Source organism: Lontra canadensis, unplaced genomic scaffold (genome assembly GCF_010015895.1).
Source record: "Lontra canadensis isolate GAN:19392208 unplaced genomic scaffold, GSC_riverotter_1.0 scaffold23, whole genome shotgun sequence".
NCBI lineage: Eukaryota > Metazoa > Chordata > Mammalia > Carnivora > Mustelidae > Lontra > Lontra canadensis.
Genome location: NW_022631017.1, coordinates 11,038,973 through 11,064,529, shown reverse-complemented (window position 1 = coordinate 11,064,529; position 25,557 = coordinate 11,038,973). Strand labels below are relative to the sequence as shown.

General features: G+C 43.8%; 1 protein-coding gene across 5 annotated transcripts in view; it reads left to right on the top strand.

Annotated features, from left to right (window-relative positions):
• Positions 1–25,557, top strand: part of RNF8 (ring finger protein 8) — a 48,986-nt gene that overhangs the window by 19,009 nt on the left and 4,420 nt on the right. For 3 of the 5 annotated variants that reach the window (XM_032862322.1, XM_032862325.1, XM_032862321.1), the window contains 3 exons: positions 1,388–1,477; positions 3,542–3,649; positions 5,804–6,008. In XM_032862322.1, the coding sequence (XP_032718213.1) occupies positions 1,388–1,477; positions 3,542–3,649; positions 5,804–6,008 (403 nt within the window). Of the gene's footprint in view, positions 1–1,387; positions 1,478–3,541; positions 3,650–5,803; positions 6,009–12,247; positions 12,753–25,557 lie in introns of those variants that run through there. The other 2 variants (XM_032862326.1, XM_032862323.1) reach the window with 2 other exon arrangements.

Genomic DNA, 25,557 nt, shown 5'->3' with positions numbered 1-25,557 from the left:
ATTTAGCATGAGGTACTTGGCTAGTTTCTATTCATTAGACTAAAATGGGATACTTTGAGGTCATGGTTTATAACAACATGCCTTGGGACGTACCACTCTCTCAACTGAAGCAGTGGTTGTTTTTGGTCCACCCTGTGAGTCCCTCTGTAGCAATTCTTTTTTATGTACTAGGCAGTTACAAAAACTTGCATTTACATAGAGCTTTAAAAATTTTCCCAAATGCTTTCATACCTGTTATTTTCTTTTTCTTCACACTGAAGTAGGAGGGGTGCCTGTTGTCCCATTTTATAGACGAGTAAGTTAGGCACATACATGTAATCAGTGGTCAAGATGACTACCCGGGCCTTCCGATATAACTGCTTTTTGTGGGGAGACCACACATTTTAAAGTTTGTTTCTTGAGTAATATCTTTTTAGAAATACTTAGCTTTTCCACCTTTTTTTTCCTTTAAAGAAACAGATTTTTTTTTTTAAGATTTAATTTATTTATTTGACAGAGATAAGTAGGCAGAGATACAGAGAGAGAGCGCGGGAAGCAGGCTCCCTGCTGAGCAGAGAGCCCAATGTGGGGCTCGGTCCCTGGACCCTGGGATCATGACCTGAGCCAAAGGCAGAGGCTTTAACTCACTGAGCCACCCAGGCGTCCCTCCACCTTTTTTAAGAAAGGATTTGAGAGGAGAATTAAAGTGCAAGCTATACGTAAGCACAAGGGTGCTCAGAAATTTTCATAGAGGTAGAATCTCTTGACATTCAGTGTAGGCAGTTAGTCACAGTGATTGAGCTGTTAGCTCTTGAGTGTGCCAGCTTCCAAAAGACACAGACAGGGTTCAGCCAGCACTGCCTTACAAGCACGTAGTATGTGATTTGTAGAATAAATAGGTTAAAGGGCTTTTTTTTTTTCCAACGAAAATGATAATCTAGAAATTCCAGTTCTCTCTGATTAATTCTTAAAAGCCACTCCCAGTGCTGGATAGCCTCCGATTACTTTACCAGCTCTTGAACACTGGTTGTCAGAATCACTTGGGTGGCTTTTTTTAAAAAATGCACATTCCTGGGCCCCCAGCCAAACCTACAGAATCAGACTCTCTGGAAGGCAGTTTAAATTCTTTAGTTGATTTGGATGGCCATTGAGGTTGGGTTACTCCCAGAGGGATTAATGGATTTGATGACCTCCCTCCCTAGCTGCCCCCTTCCCTGAAGAAAACCAGCAGGTAAGTGGGCTGTCCTGAAGGAACAAAGGTATTCTTGAAATTGCTAATCCATTGATCCCTTGAACCAAAGCTACTGACGGGGAGAGGGGAGAGAGAGAGCAAGCCTGCTCCTTTGTGGCTAAAACGAAAGATGCAGTATAAGCTCATCTTGATCATGTATCTACTATGTTTCTGCAGCATCGGGCTCTAATGGAAGAACTAAATCGCAGCAAGAAGGACTTTGAAGCAATCATTCAAGCCAAGAACAAAGAATTGGAACAGACCAAGGTACTAGAAAGAAGATGAAGGTTTAGAATTTGGTTAGTACAAGCAACTCAGCATTTTCAACAGTGCAAGGGTTGCTCTGGTGAATGGAGAGGGAGATTATGGTGGTTCCTTGCCTCAGGGGAAATAATCCATAAAATTATTCAGGCCTATGGAAGGGTCTGCCTGATGTTTTTTTCCTTCCCTCATTTAGAAGCGAAATACTGGGAATGAGACTCATCCTGCAGTCTTGTCCTTTGGCTGTGGTGGTAGACGCTCCTTCAGAGTGTTTCGTTGACACAGGCTAAGGGGTGATACAGTCAAGAAACAGTTTGTCCTGATGCCAGTAGGTCATTATTTCCCACATCACATCAGTGGAATTCTTAAATTAGGGGTTTTTGGTTTTTTCTTTTTTAAGATTGTATTTATTTATTTATTTGACAGAGATCACAAGTAGACAGAGAGGCAGAGAGAGAGGGGGAAGCAGGCTCCCTGCCGAGCAGAGAGCCCGATGTGGGGCTCAATCTCAGGACCCTGGGATCATGACCTGAGCCAAAGGCAGAGGCTTTAACCCACTGAGCCACCCAGGCGCCTCTAAATTAGGGGTTCTAAACTCAGGTGCTCACCAGGGAAGACTGAAAGTAGAAGTGAGTCAAGTGACCTGCGTGCAGGCTCCACAGTAGGGAGTTGTGAGGACAGAGGCACACTAGCAAGGGGCACTCGCCACCCCCCTTGCCCACCTCTGTCCCCAAGAGGCAGCTCTTCTCTGCTGCAGCCAGTTGTTGCCATCCAGAAACGCAGGCCCACTGTTATCAGAGCTTCTGACTTTTCCACAGAAGATGGAAATCCAAATGTTTATGTGAATTGTTTCAACTTTAAATATTAGCAACAAAATCAAGTCTTTTTTGTTGTATTTTTTAATACCATGAGGGCCAAACTAAACAAATCTGTCACCTAGATCCAGTCCATGGGCCAGCAGTTTGGAGCCTCTGACCTGAACTTAAAGTCTGAGGTTGACTGCATCTCCCAGCCCACCCTTCCCCACAGGCAGACCTGGAGCAGAGTACGGAAAAGAGGAGACTCAACTTTCATTTGGTTTGAGATCCTTATCCTCTGTTTAAATCACATAGTACCTTCTTTCTTAACTTCCAAAAACCACATCTTTTTAAACCTAGCAATTTGTAAGTTTTCAGGGAACTTGACTCTAGTTAAAATGGGTCCAGATCCTTCGTTGCCCTAGGCAGTGTGACAGTCTTTGCTTTGATTAGAAGTGACAGTAAAAGATGAAAAACTAATCAGTTACTCATCTATACCCTAAATGGCCTTACCTTTCCCTTCAGGGGCTCTTGACAATTCCAGCTTAGGGGATGAGGTGCTGACTTAAATAAATGTTTGCTTTAAGAGAACATACCTAGGATCCTTCCCAAAAAGTGTGTCCACAGGGGGGTCTGACCTCTTGGTGAAAGCAGAAGGAAATTGGACTGCAGACCTCTGTAGGAGGAGGGGTGGCAAGCATCATAAAGCTTGGATCCTGAAGATCCAGGAAGAGGCACTCTTTCAGCCTCTTGCGTCCCGGGAGTATAAGTATTATCCTCATTTTGTAGAAGAGGCAGCTGCAAGGAGCACAGGGGACCTTATAAACTAATTTAGGCTTCCTGCCTCTATGGACTGTTTTTCATGTCTGCTTTTGTGTCCAATGAATTCTTGGTTGCTTGGGATGATTTTATATCACCCCTAAACTGCTGTTAGTTATAGGATGCTTAATGCCTCATTCTAATCTTATGTGGTCAGTGGGGTGAGTATGCTATCTTCTGTTAGTTCTGGGAAAGGGGACAGAACCTACAATGCAAATACACAAAAAGTGGAGAGAGGAAAGAAAGGCAGACAGTGCCCTGTATTAGAGAGCAGTGGTGAGAAACCATAACTCTCAGGGAAAGGTTTTCATTCTCCTATTGCTGCACCAGGTTGAATATTTTACTTGGATTCCCAAATCCTATTCCAGATAGTTAACACTCCTCCCTGTCCTGTTGTGCATTCTTGTTGGTTCCCCCAAATGACAGGTGGGGTTGGGGTTGTGTGTCTTTGCAGGAAGAGAAGGAGAAGGTGCAGGCACAGAAGGAAGAAGTGCTTAGCCATGTGAATGACGTGCTAGAGAATGAGCTCCAGTGTATTATTTGCTCCGAATACTTCATTGAGGTAATGACAAGCAGAGGCTCCTGCCTTCTTGTTCCTCTCAACCCTGAACAGAGCCTCAGCTGCACAGGTTCTGCTACAGGGAAACATTCTGAAGAGATTTTTATTCTAGGAATCTATTGTAGTTATTTGACCTCAAAGTGACCTCGAGAGATGGCCATATCTCGTTTGTTTTTTGTGGTCTTCTTTACTTTTACTGATCTTTTTATTTTGTCCATTGTTGGGTGTTTATTTGGTACAATCACTATTTTTAGCTGCAATAAAGCCTTTATTTCTTTGTTGTTGGGAGAAAATGGGGCCACATGACATTAGATTTTTGAAGTATCCGAGTAAAGCTGCTCAACAAAGCTTCTCTTTACTCTGAATGGGTGCGGAGCTGAGAGTGGGCGGATAGTGCAGCCTTCAACAGGGTGGTAAATGTCACTCATGTGTGGTCACTTTGGGAATTCAGCAGCCAAGTGGAACATATTTCAGGGACACTCTGAGGCTCACTATGAAAACAAAAACATCTTCTAGGTTTCCATTTGTTACCATGTCGTATTTTTGCATTGACTTTATTTGTCACAAATTCTATCATTTGTGACCAGTTCATCTTACACCACTCATCTTAAAGTCAAGTTGTTAAAGGACAGTGCTTTCCAGACTTCTTTAGAAAGGAGAGTGTATGCACGCACTCCTTCCTTCATTCTGGTAGTCTATAGGGAGGGTGAGTGTATTAGCCTCCTGGGAAGGGCAGGTCTGTTTGTTTTGCTTGGATCCAGTTTGACTTCAGGTCATCATTTCCGCCATAGTTTCTAGTCATTTGATTGCCTACTTTGGAGACACTCAGTGTGGCTTTGACAGGGCTCTGCTGGAGGAAGGCAAGGGAAGGGGCGTTGGGCTGGGTGATGAGTTACCCCACCCGGAACATCTGCACAGACATAGAAGAGACAAACAACCTGACCCGTCCCTTGTTTACCGTAGACCCGCCTGACCTTTTCACAGTCACCTCGTAAAGTCAGTGTTGAAAAGAGGTTTTATGTTAATCAGACAGGTTTTTAGTCCTGTGAGGATTTATCTCATATAGTTAACAAAATATCTCCTAGTTGGCTTTCTGTGCTAGATTTGGCATTTGAAAAATGCATAATTTCTGGTATTTTCTATCCTAAAAGCAGGAATGAAGACTTTTGAGCCTCAGAAAAACTTGTATCTTAAGAGATGTATATAAACAAGTGTAATAAAGAGGACGGTTTATATTTTCAGAAGTGAAAAGGGCCCTGGCAGAAATCTGACCATTGGAGTGACTTGGAGGAGTTCCTCAGCTTTAGACTCCCTTCTGCTTTCCCTCCTCTCACAGGCTTATTTACTTAAGGATTCAGTCACTGTCTGTGAACCCATTACATATTTTCCATTTTTTTAGTTTCTTCCCCCCCCCCCAGCCTTTTTAATTGTCTTTATATGTATTTTTCTTTTTGTTTCTTTTTTTTTTTTTAAGATTTTATTTATTTATTTGACAGAGATCACAAGTAGGCAGAGAGGCAGGCAGAGAGAGGAGAAAGCAGGCTCCCCACCGAGCAGAGAGCCCAACACAGGGCTCCATGCGGGGCTTGATCCCAGGACCCTGGGATCATGACCTGAGCTGAAGGCAGAGGCTTTAACCCACTGAGCCACCCAGGCGCCCCGTCTTTTTGTTTCTTTTGAGTATAGATGATGCTCCTTCCGTTCTATATACTGAGTATTCAGAATGTGCTCCCCATTGTCTATTAAAATTGAAGCTCTGATTCACCATCAGCAGGTTATACATTTGTTTTCCATGAGAGAATTAGTGAGGTATGTGCACCAAACATTCACACGCTTACTAGTCCTACTTGTGTCCAGTGACGTTTGTTTGCAAGGTAGCTAAGCCGCGTTAGTAGTGTCATCTGAGTTGGTGGAACAAGACAGACCCATCAGCCTACATCTATGAACTTACCTTTGAGAAAGAAGCTGAACGATCTGACTTAAACTTTCCCATGCTCAAGAACAATTCTAATACCATCTATAAGCCCTCTAGATGGAATTAGGGTTAAATTTCCATTTGGCCTTGGAAATGAACTCCTGTGCTAGATTTGTGATCACAACAGCCCTGGAAAAGTAAGCATGATGGTTCTGATGTATGTGTTTGCATTCCCATTATAGGCTGTCACCTTGAACTGTGCCCACAGTTTCTGCTCTTACTGTATCAATGAGTGGATGAAGCGGAAGGTAGAATGCCCCATTTGTCGGAAGGACATCAAGTCCAAAACCCACTCCCTGGTTCTGGATAATTGCATTAATAAGATGGTAGATAATCTGAGCTCAGAAGTGAAAGAACGACGAATTGTCCTCATTAGGGAACGAAAAGGTAAGTGGGTATGAATAAGAAGGTGAGTTCCCTCAACAGAAGACTGACAAACTTAAGTAGATTTTTTTGGTTTGGGAAGAGAGATAAATGATTCTTAAGCTAAAGAAGAGGAGGGAGAAATGGGAAAAAAGGAAAGAGAGTTAAAGGTAATGAACATTGTAGAAAGAGTTGAGGGAGAATGGACTCGCCTATTTGAGTAGTAGGAAAGGGGGAGACTTAATTCTATGTACCTTGGTTATGGGTGTGTGTGGAAATCACAAGGTCAGAAGGCTTATTGTACTGATCACTAGATGGTGCTGTTGTCCAAGACAGTTCAGTTGCTGTCCAGGTGTTGGCAAAAACCTTGGGTTGGGTACACAGTTATCAACAGGAGATGAACAAGTCAGAGATTGGCAAATTGGAGAATGCTTGGTGAGAATACATGTTTTATAGTAAGTCATAGCTTAATTACACAAATTGGACATGATGTCAGATTAGATAAATTTAATCTTTGGGGATTCTAATATATTTACCAGCTCGTTTCCCAGTCGGAGAGAATTTGGATAAAGAGATTGGGGAAATGGGTGGGTAAATTCCCCTAATGAACCATGCTTCCTTGGTGAATATCCACTTATTCAACTAAGTGATCCCATCTCCCTTGGAGCTTGCTGTGTTGCGGGTTGCAGAGCCCCTCCACTTGAGATTTAAATGTTTTTGTGGCAAAAGATGCATCCTGGGGCAAGGCACAAGGAAGCTAATGGAGAGGAAAAAGGATTGGTTATTGGCCAGCGGCAAGAGCTCACAGAAGCAGGGTGGACCCGGTCCCTCTAATAATCCAGCACAGCACTACCTTGTGGGAGAGCATCAGAGCCAAGGTGCTATGATGTCAGTCAGCTGCACATAAAGGCCGAGCAGAGAAGAAGACCCAGAAGCTCACTGCCCTTACAGGTGCTTCCCACCACCACCCGGCCATTGGTAACCCAGACTCATATGTGTCTCTGAATGTACCTGTCTCCAAGTCCAGAGAAACTTAAGCCCTAAAAGCCATGCTGCTAAGAGTAGGATCTGTCTGCTCCTTCCTTCCTGCTAGCCCTTCAGCGGATGTCAGCCACTTTGAGTAAGACCGGGAATCTGCCACTAATCTATAGGCATCTGTCCTGTGACCCTGGCACTCGGCTGGTCAGCCAAAGCCAAGGCAGCAAGCTTGTGCAGAGCCAGGTAAAGTAGCTGCTGAGCGGGAAGTGGCCTTGAGCCTCTTCTACCAAGGAAGGCATTCTGACCTGTGGAAGGCTGGGACAGCCCTCAGGTGGTTCTTTGGAACCCAAATGTTTTCCAATGACAGCTGTGTGCTCATAGATTTTGTCAGTTTGGGCCCTCCCAGATCTTTTACCTTGCAGGAGCCACTAGATTCTGGCAGAATCCTGTTGCTTTTCCCCTCACTTCTCACTCTGTCAGCAGTTATAGGAACAGTACACACCACACAGGACTAAAGAGATACAGACAGCATTGTTGCAGCTCCCACAGCACTCAGTCCATGGAGAAGGGAGAAAGGCAGGGAGGCAGTGGGACGAGTTCCCGGCCAGGATGCTGAGACACTGCAGAGGAGCAGGCAGTCAGTTTGGCCTGGGCAGGCGGAGGTACAGTAGGAAGCTTCATGGAAGTGCCATTTGAACAGAGTCTCAAGGTTCCCAAGGCTGGTGCTTCCCAGGCAGAGGCTGCAGTGCAAAGTGTAGAGGCACGAGAAGCAGTCCAGTGTTCCTAGCAGTGCCTCCTCGTGGCCCATAGGTGACAGAATGTCCACATGGTGCCAGAGCAACATGAGGACAGCCACCGACTTGGAAGGTGTTCCGCTGAGGTGTGGTAAATGCCTTCTGTGAGGCGCAATGACCCGAGACCCAGATTTAACCCAGGTCAGCCTTCCAGCTGGAGTGTGCTGGAACGGGGCGCAAGGAACACCCACGTACTTTCTTCTCTGAGCCCACTGACTGGGTTTCTTCTCATGTGTGCAAGTGCCATAGATGGCTTCATGCAGCACTGGAAAGGGAAGGAAGAGCCACGTGTCCTAAGTTCACCTCTGGCTCTCCTCACACAGAGTTATAGCTGCAGAATAAATCACATCAGACCCCCCCGCCTTCTCCCTCCAGAGGCTACAGAGGGTGCCTCTCTGCCTTTTTGGTAACCCTCGGAGCCTATTCGGTGAGCTGAAGCGGACTCCCCGCGTGCTTCCTGGCGGGAGGGGCGCTGACACTGGTCTCCGTTTCCGTGGTTATCGCAGCAATTGCAGCTCTGAGGAGTTCTCCACAGAGACAGAAGGTTCTGAGTCCTGATTTAGGGAAACATGAACCAGAGCCATCAAGAGCTCCACTGGTCTGCAGTATGAGGTTTAGAGGAAATTCCCAGTTCAAATACCGACTTTCCTTGCCAATTGAAAGCTGCTTTAATCCCCAGTGCATGGGAATTTTAAAAAGGACCTGACTTAGAATCTGGGAACCAGGATTGGCCTGTAATTGTCAGAGTTCGGATACCCCCGAAGGGCTGTTTGCCTCCCGGGCAGGGGTTGCTCTTACCACAGATTCGGGGAGGAGAAACCCTTCTGTCTGTGGCAGTGTAGGGTGCTGATTCCACCAGGAGCAGCCCCACTCTAGGCCTTCCTGGCTGGTGGTTGTCTTCTAGTTCCATATCCCCGTGGGAGGAGTAATGCCACATGACCAATGAGCCACTGACCCTCATAAACTCTGAGTCCAGATTATACAGAGGAGAGGAGGAGAAGGCTTGGAGACTAGATCCTGTGTTAGAAAAAGGATGCTCTGGAGGTGGGGCGATAACAGACATCTAGTAAGTGCTTGTCACATGAATAACTGGCTCTCTGGGATTTTGACGTGAAATTTTCTGAAGGGAAGACATTTTTTGACATTCCCTGCAGAGGCTCTCCCTCTGGAGCTGGTGGGGTGCTGGAGCAGAGTCTTCTGTCAGCTACACCCCCTCTTCTGTTTGTTCTGTTCTCATTAAATGTTGGTTGGTTGACAGAGTGTTAACATTCTCGCTTTTAGCTTTCCCTAGCCGTTTCTTTGGGTTGTACTCAGAAAGGAAGAAAGCAGATTACCTAGAAATAAAATTGTTGGTCCTTTAGGAGAGTGATTTTCAGTCCAGGGGCTTTTTCAAACTACATTCCCTGGCTCCCTTGATACTATTACATGGAACCAAGGCTGCTGGTGGGAGCATGCTGTGGCCTTTAGGTATGCTGAGGTGAGGAGAAAGGTTTATGAACCACAGCTTTCCTGCATCTGTGACACAGAGGCCCTTGTAGAGCTTGAGGGTCTCTAGGGAGATAGACTCAGGTCAGACCACAGGGCCTGTGGCTCTTGCCAATTTCCTGTGGGCTCTGACGAGAGTGATCCAGACATGGGACAGGAGAAACTGGCAGTCACTTAAGAGAGTATCTGCCTGCCCAGCTGCAAGGTTTTCCTTGATAATGCCCATCACCCTCTGCTCAAGACAGAGCCTCATAAAGGAGTATGTGGGCATGGCAGCAGTAATGGTGTCTGGCAAGCTGAGCTCATCCACAGAGCATACTTATTAGCAAGTACTTTGAATCCACCCAGCCTTGCCCCTAGACAGTCTGAAGGGTCGTGTGCATGAAGTCAGCATGCCTGCCCAGCACATGACAGTTCATCTAGGGGAAAATGGCTTTCAGCAAGGTAGCCACGGGCTGGGGTGTCCACAGGCATGCACGCAAATAGTTTGTAACACTGAACTCTTTAAAATTTTTGACTTTCAAAGATTCTTCCTTTGCAAAATTGTCATGGGATAGAAAATTAGTAGACTTGTTCCTAGAAACTGTTTTGTGTTTTTCCATCACCACCTCCCATTTTTTCCCCTTACTTTTCCTTTCCTTCTCTTTTTTTGTCTGTTGTCCTTCCTTTCCTTGTCCCTTGATGGGACCCCTTTTCCCCATCACCCTTGTGGCATCTCAGATGCATAGTTGGAAATGATAAGGGCAGCACAGGAACTGTCCCCCCAGTGGGGGAGGGGACCGTGATTGGAGTAGAGGTCAGCTGTGGGATTAATTGCCATGTGTGAAGTAACAGCCCATGATGGCCTAGAACCTCAGATTGTTTGCTGAGTCTAGAGTCCTTTAGACTTTTTTTTTAAGGATTTTATTTATTTATTTGAGAGAGAATGTACGCATGTGCACAAGTGGGGCAAGGACATTAGGACAGAAACCCAAGCAGACTCCGTGCTGAATGTAGAGCCTGAGGCACAGAGTTTGAGGCAGAGGTCCATTCCACCACCCTGAGATCACAATCTGAGTGGAAATCAAGAGTTGGATGCTGGACCAACTGAGCCACCCAGGCGCCCCTTTTGTCTTCTTAATGATAAAATAGAGTTATTTTGGTTCTCTAAAAAAATGGATTCTCCCTTCCCGAGCATGTAACTTTATGATTTCCTTTACAGACATACACTTTCAGGAACTTCTTATTATAGAAGACCACCTGTGTAAATACAGAGGAGTGTTATTAACCAAAGCAGATTTTCCTTGAGAGTTTCTTGATTTCTACACTTAACTCTAGATGAACACAGAGCATTTTTAGATCTCCATGAACTAATCTCAGAGAGTGGCTGGGGTCACTGACTATGCTTCTTCCTCCCTCCCCCCATAGAATGTCATAGAATTAGGTGCATCATCGTTGAGGCTTCTCTGCACCAGCTGGATATATATCCTGCCCGACTGCCTGCCACTGTGATTTTTAAGAAATCTGATGAGACCAGACATGCTCCTATTCCTGGCTAAGACATCTGCTTGAATTGCTTTCTGCTTTCCTACTCTGGAGAGTTTGGACCTCTTTTACCCTTGTCCCATGAAACCTGAATCAGAACCAACCACAAAGAGTATCTCTTCCTTGATTCCTGTCATCTGAGCCTTTCCTTCTCAGTTCTTACTAAGTGCCAGGTGTTGGGGATAAAAGTAAGCAGGGCATCAGAGGAAAAACTGCCTTTTGGATATAGCAGGAGTGTGGGACATTGATGACTTTATCTAGTATAAGTTTGGGGGGACTGGTGGGGTGAGAAGCTAGTTTGCCATGAATTGGAGAATGAGTGTGAGGTTAGGAAGTAAAGTAAGATAGACAAGTTCCTCAAGAAATTTGGCTGCCACTAAGACATAGGGACAGCACCAAGAGAAGGCCATAGCTGGAGGAGGAGGTGGGATAAGAGGAAGTTTTTGTTTTGTTTTTTGATTTTGAAGACACAGAGATCTGAGTGTGTTCAATTGCTGAGCCTGTGGAGGAGGAGATGCTGGGAAGTTGAGATAGTGGGTAGGGCCAGATTCTTTGGCAATCAGGAGAGGGCAGGGCAGATGGGGGAATTAGTGTCTAAGAGTGGGAGGGTATATCCTGTTATCTAGAGAGAAGGGTTTAATGTGGGAGGGTGGGCACGGTGATTTGCTTGAGGAGAGTCAAGAGAATTTCTTTCTTGTGGCTTTTTTATTTTTCGGTGTGCTACTAGGTGAGGCCTTAGCTGCAAGGGAGACTCACATAGCTCTCTCAGCTCTCCAAGGCTGCCCACAAGTGGAGAAGAGTAGGATTTTATAATCCTGTCCGTCCTCCTACCAAGTGTTCAGGACCTCAATCTCAGGGAACGGGACAGTCTCTTTGGTAGCTTTATTGTGCTCTTAGGCTGGGATCCCTGCTTCCCCGGATTGAGGAAGCAGAAACAGTACATAGCAGTAAATTATCCCTCCTACCTCCTCCCTTTTCTCCTGTCCTTACCTAGTGCTATGTATATAATTCCTTTGTCCTTCAACAGTGTGCATTGAGGGCCAGCTTTGTGCCAAGTGCTGCTATAGTTTACAGGAATAGAAAGAGAAGCAAAAATCTAGTAAGTTAGATGTGATTAGTGCTACAAGAAAAAGCAAGGGATCAGAGAGTGATCGTTGCCATTTTTGGTAGGGTAGTCATGGAAGGTGGCAGAAGGCAGTACTGGAGTAAGGCCCTGGAGGCAGTGGCCACAGGAAGGGGGAACACTTTTGAGGGGGGGGAGCGGAGGGGCAGCGAGGCAACCAGTGTAACCCCAGTGGAGCACACCATGGGGGCGAGGAGGGCAGCACAGAAGGACCTCAGGGTCCTTCATGGGCCTTGAACTCTTACTCTGGGAGAGATGAGGAGCAGGCTCTGAACAGCATGACATGAGGATGGCAGCAGGGAGGCCAGGCCAGGGAAATACAGGCTTCTCCTTTAATTCTCTTTTCTTTCTCTTCCAAGCAAAGAGACTGTCCTGAAGACCACGCTCCAGGGGCGTTCAAGGGATTTGATTGCCAGACAATGGGAGCTTGTATGGTCTGGAGGATTATCTGTGGCCAGGTCTTGGGCTGCTCTGAGATAGAGCATGGGATGGAGCCACGTGGGACAGAGACTGAGTTAGGAAGTCCTCCTCATGAGCCTCCGTGTTGGCCGGCCACGCTGCCATCGCTGTCTGAGGCCGTGCTGGTACTCCCCACGAGGGCTGCTTCCGGGTACTTGATAGACTGCTTCACTGTGTGTTGAATGGGTTATGTATTTCTGTTCTGCTTTTTAAATTTATTGTTTTTGTTATCATTTGGGTACCTCAGAAGCACGTCAGTTGACATTTGTTTTGGACAGGTTGGGTGTAACCCCTACGGCTGCCCCTAAAAGCCAAGGCAGCCTCCCTTGGAGAGGATGGCCTGCCTCTTTGTGAAAACAAGATGTCATTTCCTGGAAATAAAATGTAAAGCCTATCGGTTGCTCAGCCGGGCTTTGGTGTATTTATCTTTTTCCCTTCCAGCTCCCACACAGTCTCACAAGTAAACACTGACAGCTCATAAATTGCAACCAAGAAAGTGACTATATCAGATGATAGACTCAAGTGAATGTCAGCCTAAGAACCAAGCCCAAGATCATGGCCATAGCAGATGGGCTCTGTTACGGCCCTGACTGTTTTTCCTTTTCATTCCAGAGGTAGGTCACTGCCTACTTGGTTTCTGGACCAGGTGGCTTCCCCAGTCTCAGCTAGGATTCAGGAAGTTGTTCCTGAATCTATTTTATTTATTAATTTATTTAGTAAACTCTATACCCAGTGTGGGGCTCAAACTAAAACACTGAGTTCAGAAGTCATACGTTCCACTGACGGAGGCAGCCAAGTGCCCCTAAATCTCTTTTAGCCAGTGTCAGAAAACAAGGGCAGTGGTTTTATGAGAATGTAATTTTATTTATTTATTTATTCATTTATTTATTTGTTTGTTTATTTAACAGAGACACAGAGAGAGGGAACACACGTAGGGGGAGGGTAGTGGGAGAGGGAGAAGCAGGCTTCCTGCCAAGCAGCGAGCCCAACATGGGGCTTGATCCCAGGATTCTAGGATCATGACATGAGCCGAAGGCAGACGATTAATGACTGAGCCACCCAGGCACCCCTGAATATTCTGTTTTTAAAAGACAAACCAAAAACTAGCCCAAACTTTTGCATTATTTTGCTACAGGATGTTCTTTCCCTGGAGAGATATCTGATATTAAACATCATCTGCATTTTGCTTGCCTGGAAAAATACATGGTAACTTTTCTGCGTGCAGCACCAAACCACAGTATAGCAGAGCCCCACCACTGTGTAGTCTGACTCTAATTAAAGGCATGTTCTCTACAATGGGGCTCCAAGAAACTGAGTAAAGAGGGTTTGTTTCAGATTCTGCTTTATTACACAGATGAATGCAGCCAGCCTGCTTTGTGAAGCGCTTTGCAGTGAGTGGCAGGTGTCCCATATATATCTGATTCTGTTAACCTAGAAGGGGCTTACTCTACCTCTAGGCATGCAGTCAGACTGTGCCCAGGCGGGGGACTTTGCCCTCTGTGGTTTTGATAGCTGGATACTTGTCATCTGCTTCTCCAATTGGAAGATGCTGTTTTTACAGAAAGCCGTAAAACCCCTTGTTATCTCTCTCTCTCACAACTGTTTCCTCTGAATGACTATCCAGGTAGTCACCACAGCTGCCAGAGTACCTGGGATGGGCAGTTTCTCCAGCTGCCTGTTTGCTTTTACATCCTGACTCTGGATAGAATCTCCCTGCTTCATACCTAAGGGCAACCTAGAAATTTGGGATGCCCTAAATATGTTCTCAACAACACATTCTAGGCCTCTAAAGAAGCCTAACAATTAACTATATTTGACACAGAAATTAAGAGAAGGAACATCTAACTTGCACTGTGGTCCTAACCTCAGAACCTAAGAAAGTAAAGAGAATCATGTAATCACTGGCCCCCACCAAGAGATGCAGTCTTGTTAATGGGTGCAGGACCTCATTTGAGCAGAATGCTGCCACTGGTAACAGTAGGCCAAGGGCTTGTTCTCCTGAAGTTAAACTTCCCACTTGGTCAACTCTTTAAGCTTTTTCTATAAATGGGAGTTGAGGCAGTAGGAGTAGGGAGCTTCTGGGGAGAAGATGGGCCTTGTATTAGTGATTTCATCAGTTTAGAAGAACATAAAAATCCCAGGAGAGGGTTGGGTCTGTAGTAGGTGCTCAATAACTACATGCTATATTTCTCTTGTCTGTACCACCCAGGAGCAGTGTATCCACTAGGGGTTACCAGAGCTCACTACTTTAATCTCCATGCATATTTCCTGCTTGTGTTTGCTTTACCAAATTCTAAAGCAGATCCCCACCTCAGATCCAATTTCCAGACCCACTGTCTCCACTACACATTTCCCTTTCGCTTCTGTGAATGATTTAATCTGGTGTAACTTTTTGGTCAGACAGTGGCCATTTGAATTCTGGATGTTTCCAGTAGATTCAGTAATAGTTATTGAATACCCATTTTTTGACTAGGTGCTGCTCTAGGTGTTTGGGGTATGGCACAAAAAATGCTGCTGTGAGCCTACAATCTGTTCTAGGAGGGGTTAAAAGTTTCCCAGAAAGGTTTTACCACATTCCTGTGGGAGGGGTTTAACAGTGCTGCCTTCGGAGCTAGCATGTTGGATGTGTCTTCACATTCCTCAGATGTCAGACTGGATCCACTCCAAGATGTAAAGCTGAAATTTCATACCTTCAGGACCTGGGTCGCCAGAGTGTTTTCCATCCATTTGCCTCCCCTTAAGATGTAGCTCTCTCCCTGCTCTAGCCAGGGTCCTTCAAGGACATCTCTGAGGCAAGTTTGGGCCCTCCCAGCATGGGAGGCAGGCCCAGAAGACCCCCTCAGAACTGCATGAGACCATCATAGCCCTACGTAGGCAGTCGCCTAGGTGACCACTGAGTGAGCTTCAAGGTGACAGGACCTCAGCCCAGGTAGGCACACCCAAATGTGTCTGAAGTAAGTATTGACACCACACTGAGCCTGGGGATGGGTGAGACCGGGCAGGTTTCTAGGACATGTGCCTTTGTGAGTTGATGCTTAGCTGTGAGGACTCTCCCGACCTATGACTCTTCTCAGCTCCTTACCTAGGCCTCTCCCAGTGGTGCCCTGACTCACAAGAGCTCATTGTATGTGTCTGTTCCTAATTCTACCTTCAGTGAGGTCATGTTGGTAGTTTGAAATCAGTCATGGTGGGATTATTTACATCATGGAAATACGGCAAAATGCCACAAATTGGAGCCCCCCCGACCCCAGAGGGATAGCCAGTTAAACATTTATCAGAATGTCATTAGCGTCTCCCCACTCGGTTCCTAAGGCCTTCTCACCCTGGGTCTTCCCAGTTCTCATGAAAAAGCCACTAGTCAGGCCAAGGATGCTATCTCCTTCCTGGCACTCTGGAATTGCTCCAGGATGGCAGTGATGTCCCTGCAGAGGCAGAGCAGCCCTCCCCACAACTCTAGGCCACACTTAGTCACTGTTGGAACCATGGACACTTTCAGAATCTCCAGTTTCTCAACAAGCTTCTGCTGACCATCAGTCCCATAACCACTGGGGCTGGACCTAATCTTGGAGGCCCAGAGAGAAGGCAGATGCCATGCCACACCCTGCATCCCCGCTTGTTCAGCGACCTGAGTTCTCATAGTCATTTGAAAAAAAAGAAAAAGTAATAGTACTGGGAGTCAAGAGAGCACAAGCACAGACTAAGGGACATAGAAGTCTTCCTAGAGCATTAGACATCTAACCTAAGACCTGAAGGACAACTAGTGGTCACCAGGTTAAGGATGAGGAGAGAGTAGGGTGGGGGAGGGGAGAAGGAAGTGTTCTGGGTAGAGATAAGTGGAAAGCCATGAAGGTGAGAGAAAGCATGGCCTCCTTGAAGAAGTGAAAGGCATTCTGTGTGAATGGATTGTAAAGTTCCTAAAAGAAAAGTAATAGTATTAGTTAATGATAGATAAGTAACATTGTTACCAGCACTTTAAAAGAATTAACTCTTTGTTAATTCAACCATTATAATTCCATTTTGTAGATGAGAAAATGGAGGTCATGAGAGATTAAGTCACTTGCCCAAGGGGACACACATTGGTGGAAGTGAAAATGCAGCTGCTAAACTGACCAGTCCCTAGTATGGAGTTAGGGCCTTGTCCTGAGAACAGTGACCAATCACTGGAGGTTAGAATTGGGGAGAGTGACATTTTCCTCTGTTTGGGGAAGATCAATCTGGTTGCTGTGTGGAGGGTAGGTTAGAGGTGGGAAGACAAAGGATCCAGGGAGGCCACTTAAGCAATTCCAGTAATCCAAGCAAGAGGTTAGATATCCTGAGTTAAGTAAGGCATTGGCAGTGGGGATGGGGAGAAGTGAAGAATTTCACAGATATTTAGCAGGTGTGTTGAGCAAGACTTCTGACTGATTGGATATGGGGATGAGAGAGAGGCTGGAGTTAAGGTGGTGACTGGGTTTCTGCCTTGGACAATGATCTCTGTGAGATAATTCACTGAAGTAACTCAGGAAGAGGAAAATGGGCAAACATATTGGTCAAGCATGAATTTCTGTGTGGGGATTGTTGAGTTTGATAATGCCCAAAAGAAAATTGCATGGTGTGAATCCCTATGCGTGCTAATTAGTATGCTCTCCTCCACAGTCCACACACATTTTAGTTTTTCCAGATAGTCTTCTGGACATCATCTTCCATAGCAATGGCTAGAAATAAAGTAGTCCTAGATAGCTGCTTTTAGGAATTCAACTGTTAGCAGATGGATTTGAGAATTTACCACGATGCCCGAAGGCAATCAGTGTGCCACATGATATCAGACCTACATCCATTCCAACATGCACTAAATTGGCTGTCAAGATAAATACTTGCAAACTGGGAGAGCATAAGTGCTGGAGGAGAAGAGGTGTTGATTCAAGATCTTTCATGCACAGGTGGAAAAATCCATGTGTGAAGTATACTCAAGTAAGCGTTGTGGTTGACACTTGTGACTAAAAGAAGTGCACTATCAAGCGATCGTATGAAATTGCTATCCACATCAGGCAGGACATGAGACAGCTACTGCTTGGGGATGGAGGAATTGTCTCACAAGGGCTCTGAGGCTTCTCCACATAGAACTGGGAGCTCAGAGGTGGCACCTGGGCTGGTGATACAAATGTGTACAGATAGCGCCAGGAATTATAAGGGAGAATAAAATCCCCCAGGGAGAGGAGGCTGAAGGAAGAATGCCCCAAACAAAACACCAAAGACCAGTTATACAGAGGGGAGCCACCTGCAAAGACCAAGTAAGGGTAGTAGGCAAACAGTAGGAGAAATAAGTGATGGTATATCTCAGAGGGCAAATGTGACAGTTAATTTTATGTGTCAACTTGATTGGGTCACGATATGCCAGACATTTGGTCAGACACTATTCTGGGTGTCTGTGAGGGTGTTTCCGGATGAAGTTGACATTTGAATCTGTCGACTGAGAAAAGCAGATTGCCCTCCCCTCTGTGGGAGTCCCCATCAAGTTAGTGAGAGGCCTGAATAGAATAAAAGGCTGACCCTCTGTTAAGTAAGTGGGAGGTTCCTCCTGCTGGACTTCCTTGAGTTGGACATGTTTTGTTTTGTTTTTTCCTATCTTTGGACTCAGACTGAAACATGTGCCCTTCCTGGGTCATTAGCCTATAGTCCTTCATCTGGAATTCCATCGGTTCTCCCGAGTCTCCAGCTCGCCAATTGCAGATCCTGGAATTTGTTAGCCTCCATAATCACATGAGCTATTTCCTTATACTAAGTCTTCTTTCTTTCTTCTTTTCTATCTATCTATCTACGTACGTACGTACCTACCTACCTACCTACCTATATCATATTGGTTCTGTCACTCTGGAGAATACCGACTCATACAGCAAGGGAACATTTCAGGAATTAGGGAGTGGTTAACAGAGCTGAAGCTTGCTGTTTGGTCAAGTAAGACAAGAACTAAAAATATCAATGGGATTAGCATCCGGGATTTCATTGGAAGAGCTATTTTAGTGACATGGTGGGGGCAAAACAAACATTTGCTCTGCATTAGGAAGGGTGTGAGAAATAAGGACTTGTTATATTTCAGAAGGGGAGAAGAAAAAAATAGAATATAGTTGGAGAGGAAGGTCTGAAAATATGGTAGAGAGAGGTTGAGGGCTTTTCCTACTGATAGTTTGATTTATTCTATGAAGTTGGAAAGTATCTTTTCTGATCTGTGTGAAGGAAAGCAGAGCATTGGGATTGGACAGTGGAAGAAGATGGAAAAGGTTTGAAATAGCTGCTGTAGAGAATAGGAGAGAGACCTCACCAGGGAAACACAGAATGATTGCTGGGATGCATGGGGGCACGGTGACAAGGAGGGCCGTGGAATGTCTTGTGACACCAGTAGGTACTTTTGTGTGGTTCTCCTGGCATGGCTCAGCTCCGTCTGTCTGGAGAAAATGGAGCTGCGTGGATCCAGGGTTCGGATTTTGATAAGAGGGTGCTATGGGGATGAAGAGGGGATGACGTAATAACCTTGGATTCAAGGCTGGTTGGAGTGGAGAATGAAGACATTGTGGAGGTGGTAAGTAGGAAGTAGATGAGTTCAGAGCCTGGTGTAGATAATCTGTAGAGTCAACGAATTGGATCTAAAGGAGAGAGCTAGAAGTCAGAGAACTGATGTGTAGATTTAGTATGTAAGGGCAGGAACAGTTCTATAACCAAACATGGATGTCCTCATCCCAAAATAAAATGATGAGCTTTGCCCTACTCTCCTTTATGGAAATAATCTTGGATGTTTTTCTTAAATATATATTATGTATTTTTATTTATATAATAAATTAATATTCCTATTGTATTTCTATAATAAATTAATAATTTAATTTAACAAATTTATAATTTGTTACATAGAAATTTATATAAGAGGGGTGCCTGGGAGGCTTAGTCATTAAGCGTCTGCCTTCGGCTCAGGACGTGATCCTGGGGTCCTGGGATTGAGCCTGGCGTCGGGCTCTGTGGGAAGCCTGCTTCTCCCTCTCCTTCTCCCCGTGCTTGTGTTCCCTCTCTCATTGTGTCTCTCTCTGTGAAACAAATAAATAAAATCTTTTAAAAATTTGTATAAGAACAAATAATCCTAGAATTTGAATGGGACCACAAAAGACCCCAAGTAGCCAAAGCAGTCTTGAAGAACAAAACTGGAGGTATCGCAATTCCAGATTTCAAGTTATACTACAAAGCTGTAGTAATCAAAGCACTATGGTACTGGCACAAAAATAGATGCATAGGTCAAGGAACAGAATAGAGAACCCAAAAATAAACCCCCAATTATATGGTCAATTAATTTTTGATAAAGGAGGCAGGAATATGCAATGGGAAAAAGTCTCTTCAACAAATGGTTCTGGGAAAACTGGACAGCTACAAGCAAAAGAATGAAACTGGACCACTTTCTTACACCATACACAAAAATAAACTCAAAATGGATTAAGGATTAATGAGCTCAAAATCGGTTAAGGAGCAACAAAATCAAAATGGATCGAATGTGAGACCTGAAACCATAAAAATTCTAGAAAAGAGCACAAGAAGTAATTTCTATGACATTGGCCACAGCAACATTTTTTTAGGTATGTCTCCTGAGGCAAGAGAAACAAGCAAAAATAAACTATTGGGAATACATCAAAATAAAAAAGCTTCTGCACAACAAAGGAAACAGTCAACAAAACTAAAAGACAACATACTGAATGGGAGAAGTTATTTGCAAATGACATGTTCAATAAAAGGTTAGTACCCAAAATATATTTCTAAAAAACCTGATAACACCAAAAAAAACCAAGTAATCCAATTAGAACAAAGGCAGAAAACATGAACAGACATTTCTCTAAAGAAGAGATACAGGTGGCCAACAGACACATGAGAGGATGCTCAGTGTCACTCACCATCAGGGAAATGTAGATCAAAACCACAGTGAGATATCATCACATACCTGTCTGCATGGCTAAAATCAACAACACAAGAAAAAACTAGTGTTGGTGAGGATGTGGGGAAAAGGGAATCCTTGTGCACTATTGGTGGGAATGCAAACTAGTGCAGCCATGGTGGAAAATAGTATGGAGATTCCTCAAAAAGTTAAAAATAGCTTTATCATGTGATCCAATAATTCCACTACTGGGTATTTACCCAGAGAATATGAAAATGCTAATTCAGAAAGATGATATGCACCCTTATGTTTTATAGCAGCATTATTTACTATAGCCAAATTATGGAAGCAGCCCAAGTATCCACTGACAGATGATTAAAGATGTGAACTAAATATGCAATAGAATATTTCTCAGCCATAAAAAAGAGTGAAATCTTGCCATTTGCAACAACATGGATGGATCTAGAGGGTTATCGTGTTAAGTGAAATAAGTCAGTCAGAGAAAGACAAATACCATTATGATTTCACTCATATTTAGAATTTAAGAAACAAACAAAAGACGAAGAAAAAAGAGACAAACCGAAAAGTGGACTCTTAACTATAGAGAACAAACTGATGGTTACCAGAGAATTGTTGAATCATTTTATTACATACCTGAAACTAACATAACACTGTATGTTAACTGTACTGCAATTACAATGAAAACAAAGATTAGTAAGTGGGTCTCCTTACTTAAATCCTAGGCACTTTCCAACTGGTGTTTAAACTGAGTCCTGAGGTAAGTGAGACTATACACAGGCTTTAAGAGTAGGTTCTTCATTCCCTGTAGATTTGTGGTTTTCCTAAATATAATCCCTTTGGTTTTCAAAGCCAGGCATGTTAGGGGCTCATCTCTCCTGTACAGGACCTAGGGCTTAATGCCTGCTGTAGAGCACAAACCCATTGCTTCTCACAGCAAAGTTTTGTATTTTTGAGATTCCACCATATTTTGGATGCTCGTGCCTGGGGTGGGTTTTTTTCGTTTTGGCAAGAGTGTCTCTGCCTCTCTTATGTGTTTTGGTGCCGCCCTTTTATCCTTTGTTGTGGAGGCTTGGGTCTTTTTCAGAGGAGATTATTCCACTTGTAGTTGTAATTTTGTTGTGTCCATGGAAGGAGATGGGTTCGGGATCCTCGTGATCTGCCATCTTGAACCAGTCCCCCGACACCATCTTGATTACCATTGCTTTGCAACAAGTTTTGACTTTAGGAATTGGAGGTCCCACTACTTTGGTCTCCTTTTTAAAAATTGACAATTTTAACTCCCTGGAATTTTCCTGTGAATTTAAAATCAGTTTGTCAATTTTTAAAAAGGAGCTAGTTAGGGGCACGTGGGTGGCTCAGTGGGTTAAAGCCTCTGCCTTCAGCTCAGGTCATGATTCCAGGGTCCTGGGATCAAGCCCCGCATTGGGCTCTCTGCTCAGCGGAGAGCCTGCTTCCCCCTCTCTCTCTGCCTGCCTCTCTGCCTACTTGTGGTCTCTGTCTGTCAAATAAATAAATAAAATCTTAAAAAAAAAAAAAAAAGGAGCTAGTTAGGTATCCATAGGGATTGTGTTAAGCCTATAAATGAATTTGGAGAACATTGCCACTTAAACAATATTAAGTCTTCTGATCTGTGAACATTTTTCCATTTGGATGTGTTTAAAATTTCTTTCAATTATGTTTTGTAGTTTTCAGAGTCTATCTTTTGCACTTCTTTTGTGAAATAGATTTTATTCATTTTGGTGCTATTGTAAATGGAGTTGTTTTCTTAATTTCATTGTTGGATTACTTATTGCAAGTGTATGGAGGGGCCTCTGGGTGGCTCAGTCGTTGAGCATCTGCCTTTGGCTCAGGTCATGATCCCAGGGTCCTGGGATCAAGCCCTGTGTCGGGCTTTCTGCTTGTGGGGAAGCCTGCTTCTTCCTCTCCCTTTCCCACTACCCCTCCTTGTGTTCCCTCTCTCGCTGTGTCTCCCTCTTGTCTAAATAAAATAATAAATAATTTTTTTTAAAAAGTGTATGGAAATGTAACTGATTTTTTTTATATTGGCCTCATATCCTGCAACCTTGCTGAACTTGTTTAATTGTTCTAATAGCTTTTAATTTTCTAGGATTTTCTATGTACAAGACATCTGTGAATAGAAGTAATTTTACTTCTTTTTTCTCCAATCAGGATGCACTGTATCTCATTTTCTTGCTCTAGAATATCCAGCACAATTTGCTAGAAGATTTTATTTATTTATTTGAAAGAGAGAGAGAAAACACAAGCGGGGGAAGGAATAGAGGGAGAAGCAGACTCCTGGCTGAGCAAGGAGTCTGCCATGGGGCTGGATCCCACCCAGGACTCTGAGATCATGACCTGAGCTGAAGACTTAACCCACTGAGCCACCCAGGTGCCCCTCCAGCACAATGTTTAATAGAAGTGGTAAGAGTGGGGCACTTGGGTGGCTCAGTGGGTTAAGCGTCCGCCTTCAGCTCAGGTCATGATCTCAGGGTCCTGGAATTGAGCCCTGCATTGAGCTCTCTGCTCAGCAGGGAGCCTGCTTCCCCCTCTCTCTGCCTGCCTCTCTGTCTTGTGATCTCTCTCTGTCTGTCAAATAAATAAATAAAATCTTAAAAAAAAAAAAAAGAATTGGAAAGAGTAGACATTCTATTTGATCTTAGGAGGAAAAGAACCACTCTTTCACCATTAAGTAAGATGTTAGCTTAAGGGTTTTTGTAAATGCCTTTAATCTGAGGAAATTTACTTCTGTTAGTAGTTTGTTGTTTTTATCATGAGAGGGTGTCTGATTTTATCAAATGCTTCTTATCTGCTTATCTGTTGAGAGAAGCAGGTAGCTTTTTCCCCCTATTATATTAATATGGTGTTTTACATTGATTGCTATGGATGTTTAACCAATCTTGCATTCCTGGAATAAATTTCATTAGGCATGTATGTAACTCTTTATATATTGCTGGATCTGATTTGCTACTTTTTTAAAAAAAGATTTTATTTATTCATTTGACAGAGAGAGACACAGCAAGAGAGGGAACACAAGCAGGAGAAGTGGGAGAGGGAGAAGCAGGCTTCCCGCTGAGCAGGGAGCCCCATGCGGGGCTCCATCCCAAGACCCTGGGATCATGACCTGAACAGAAGGCAGGTGCTTAACAACTGAGCCACCCAGGTGCCCCTCTTCCTCCCGTCCCTTCCCTTCTCTTCCCTTCCCTTCCCTCTTTCTTTCTTCCTTCTACATTCATAAGAGATATTGGTGTATAGTTTTCTTGTCTTGCAATATCTTTGTCTGGTTTTGGTATCTGAATAATCCTAGCCTCATGGAGAGGATTCCCTCCTTTCCATTTGGGAAGGGTTTGTAAAGAATTGTAACTAATTCTTTCATCGGTTGGTATAATTCACAAATGCAGCATTTTGGAACTGGGCTTTTTTGAGGAATAGATTTTGACAATTGAGTCTATCTTCTACCTTGTTATAGGTACATTCAGATGGTCTATTTCTTCTTGAGTCAGCTTTAGTCATTGGTGTCTTTCTATGAATTTGTTTTGTCTAAGTAAGTTAACTTTTTGGCATATACTTCTTCATCATGATCTCATATAATTCTCCTTATTTCTTGGTGGTCAGTCATAATATCCCCTCTTTCATTGCTGATCCTAGTAATGTGGGGCATTTCTCTCACTCTTTTAGTGAGTCAGGTGGGAGATTTGTCAGTTTAGTTGATCTTTTTAAAAAAATTTTTTTTAATTGATCTTTCAAAGGATCATATTTGATTTGGTCAGTTTTAGATACCGTTATTTTATTCTCTTTTCTCTATTTCATTAACTTACACTCTAACCTTTACTTTTTTTCCCTTTCCTTTTGGTTGCTTTTCATTTAGTTTACTCCCCTTTCTTGACTTAATGTGGAAGTTTAGGTAATCATTTTGAGAAGTTGCTTTTCCATATAGGCATTTACAGCTATATATTTGCCTCTGAGCACTACTTTAGGAACATCATCTAGGTTTGGGTATGTTCTGTCTTCTACTAATTTCAAAATATTTTCTCATTTCCATTTTGATATCTCTTTGGCCCTTTGCTTATGTAGAAGTGTGTTGTTAAATTCTGCATATTTGTGAGTTTCCCAAATATTCTCGTACTTAAAAATAGAACAGATTTGGTTTGTGTCACCCTGTTCCGAGGATAGAATTCTAGGTTTGCAGATTTTCAGGGAGGTGATGTTTCTCCTGCTGCTCACATGAAGAAGCTCTGGGCATTTTCTCTTCTCTGTGAAGTTCATGAGCCTGAGAAACCAAGCCAAGATTTTTTAGATTTGAAAAATGCCCTAAGGATCACAACAACTCTTCTGTCTGGCTTACAGCCCATTTATAAATTTTGGCCTAAATGATTATCCTCTTGATTGTTCTACTGCACTTTTTGGATGATTTGTGTTTTTTTCTATTATTTTTAGTTGTTTTAGGAGAAGAGGCAACCTTAAACCTTAGTCTACTGTGTTAGTGGAAATGGAATCCTCAGTGAGTATTTTTCATCTCTACTATTTATTAGGCACCAGCGTAGGTGCTAGAGTGTAAGTCACCTAAACCAATGGTGATCTGGGTCTTCCATGTGCCAGCCCTGGTCGGTAAACTGTTACTCAGACCACAGAAAGATACATACAGAAATTGGAAGTGAGCATGAGCAAGGAAGCTCTCCCTTCTTCTGTCTGAGACTGGTCATTGCCAAGACAAAAATGAGCATGAATATCACATCATTGGATCTGCTAAAACACTGTGATCATTAGCTGTTCATGGACCAGAGATGAAGTAGGACAGTGTCTAAAATAGAGAAGTTTTTTAGACTTTTGTGGAAGCCAGTAAAACCTAATAAAATTATGGACACTCTCCTCAGAAATATGTGCACATATAAAGAGATGTAAAATGTCAATGTGTATATGTGGATCATCTGAAGTGATATAGATCTGGGTTTTTAATCCCAGGAAGAAACAAAGGCTAGGAGAAGATGTGTTGAACAATCACTTCATGACCCAACGATGCTACTTCACGTACCTGTGAGTAGGAACTGGAGTGCACAAAAGCTGGACCCATAACAACCATCAAGGGAATAAGTTGAAAGATGCCATTTATGAGTCACTCCTTCATGCAAGAGGACTCGAGTGCCTACAGTGTACCCAATTGAGTTCTAGTCTCAGATCACTGCTCCAAATGTGGAAATTTGTCCTTCCTTTCCACTCCTGCCCTCAATGTCTACTCCCAGAACTTGTACCTCTCTTCCCAAGTAAAGGAATTGCACACTTAAAGAATCTTGATGGGGCAGAGACTAC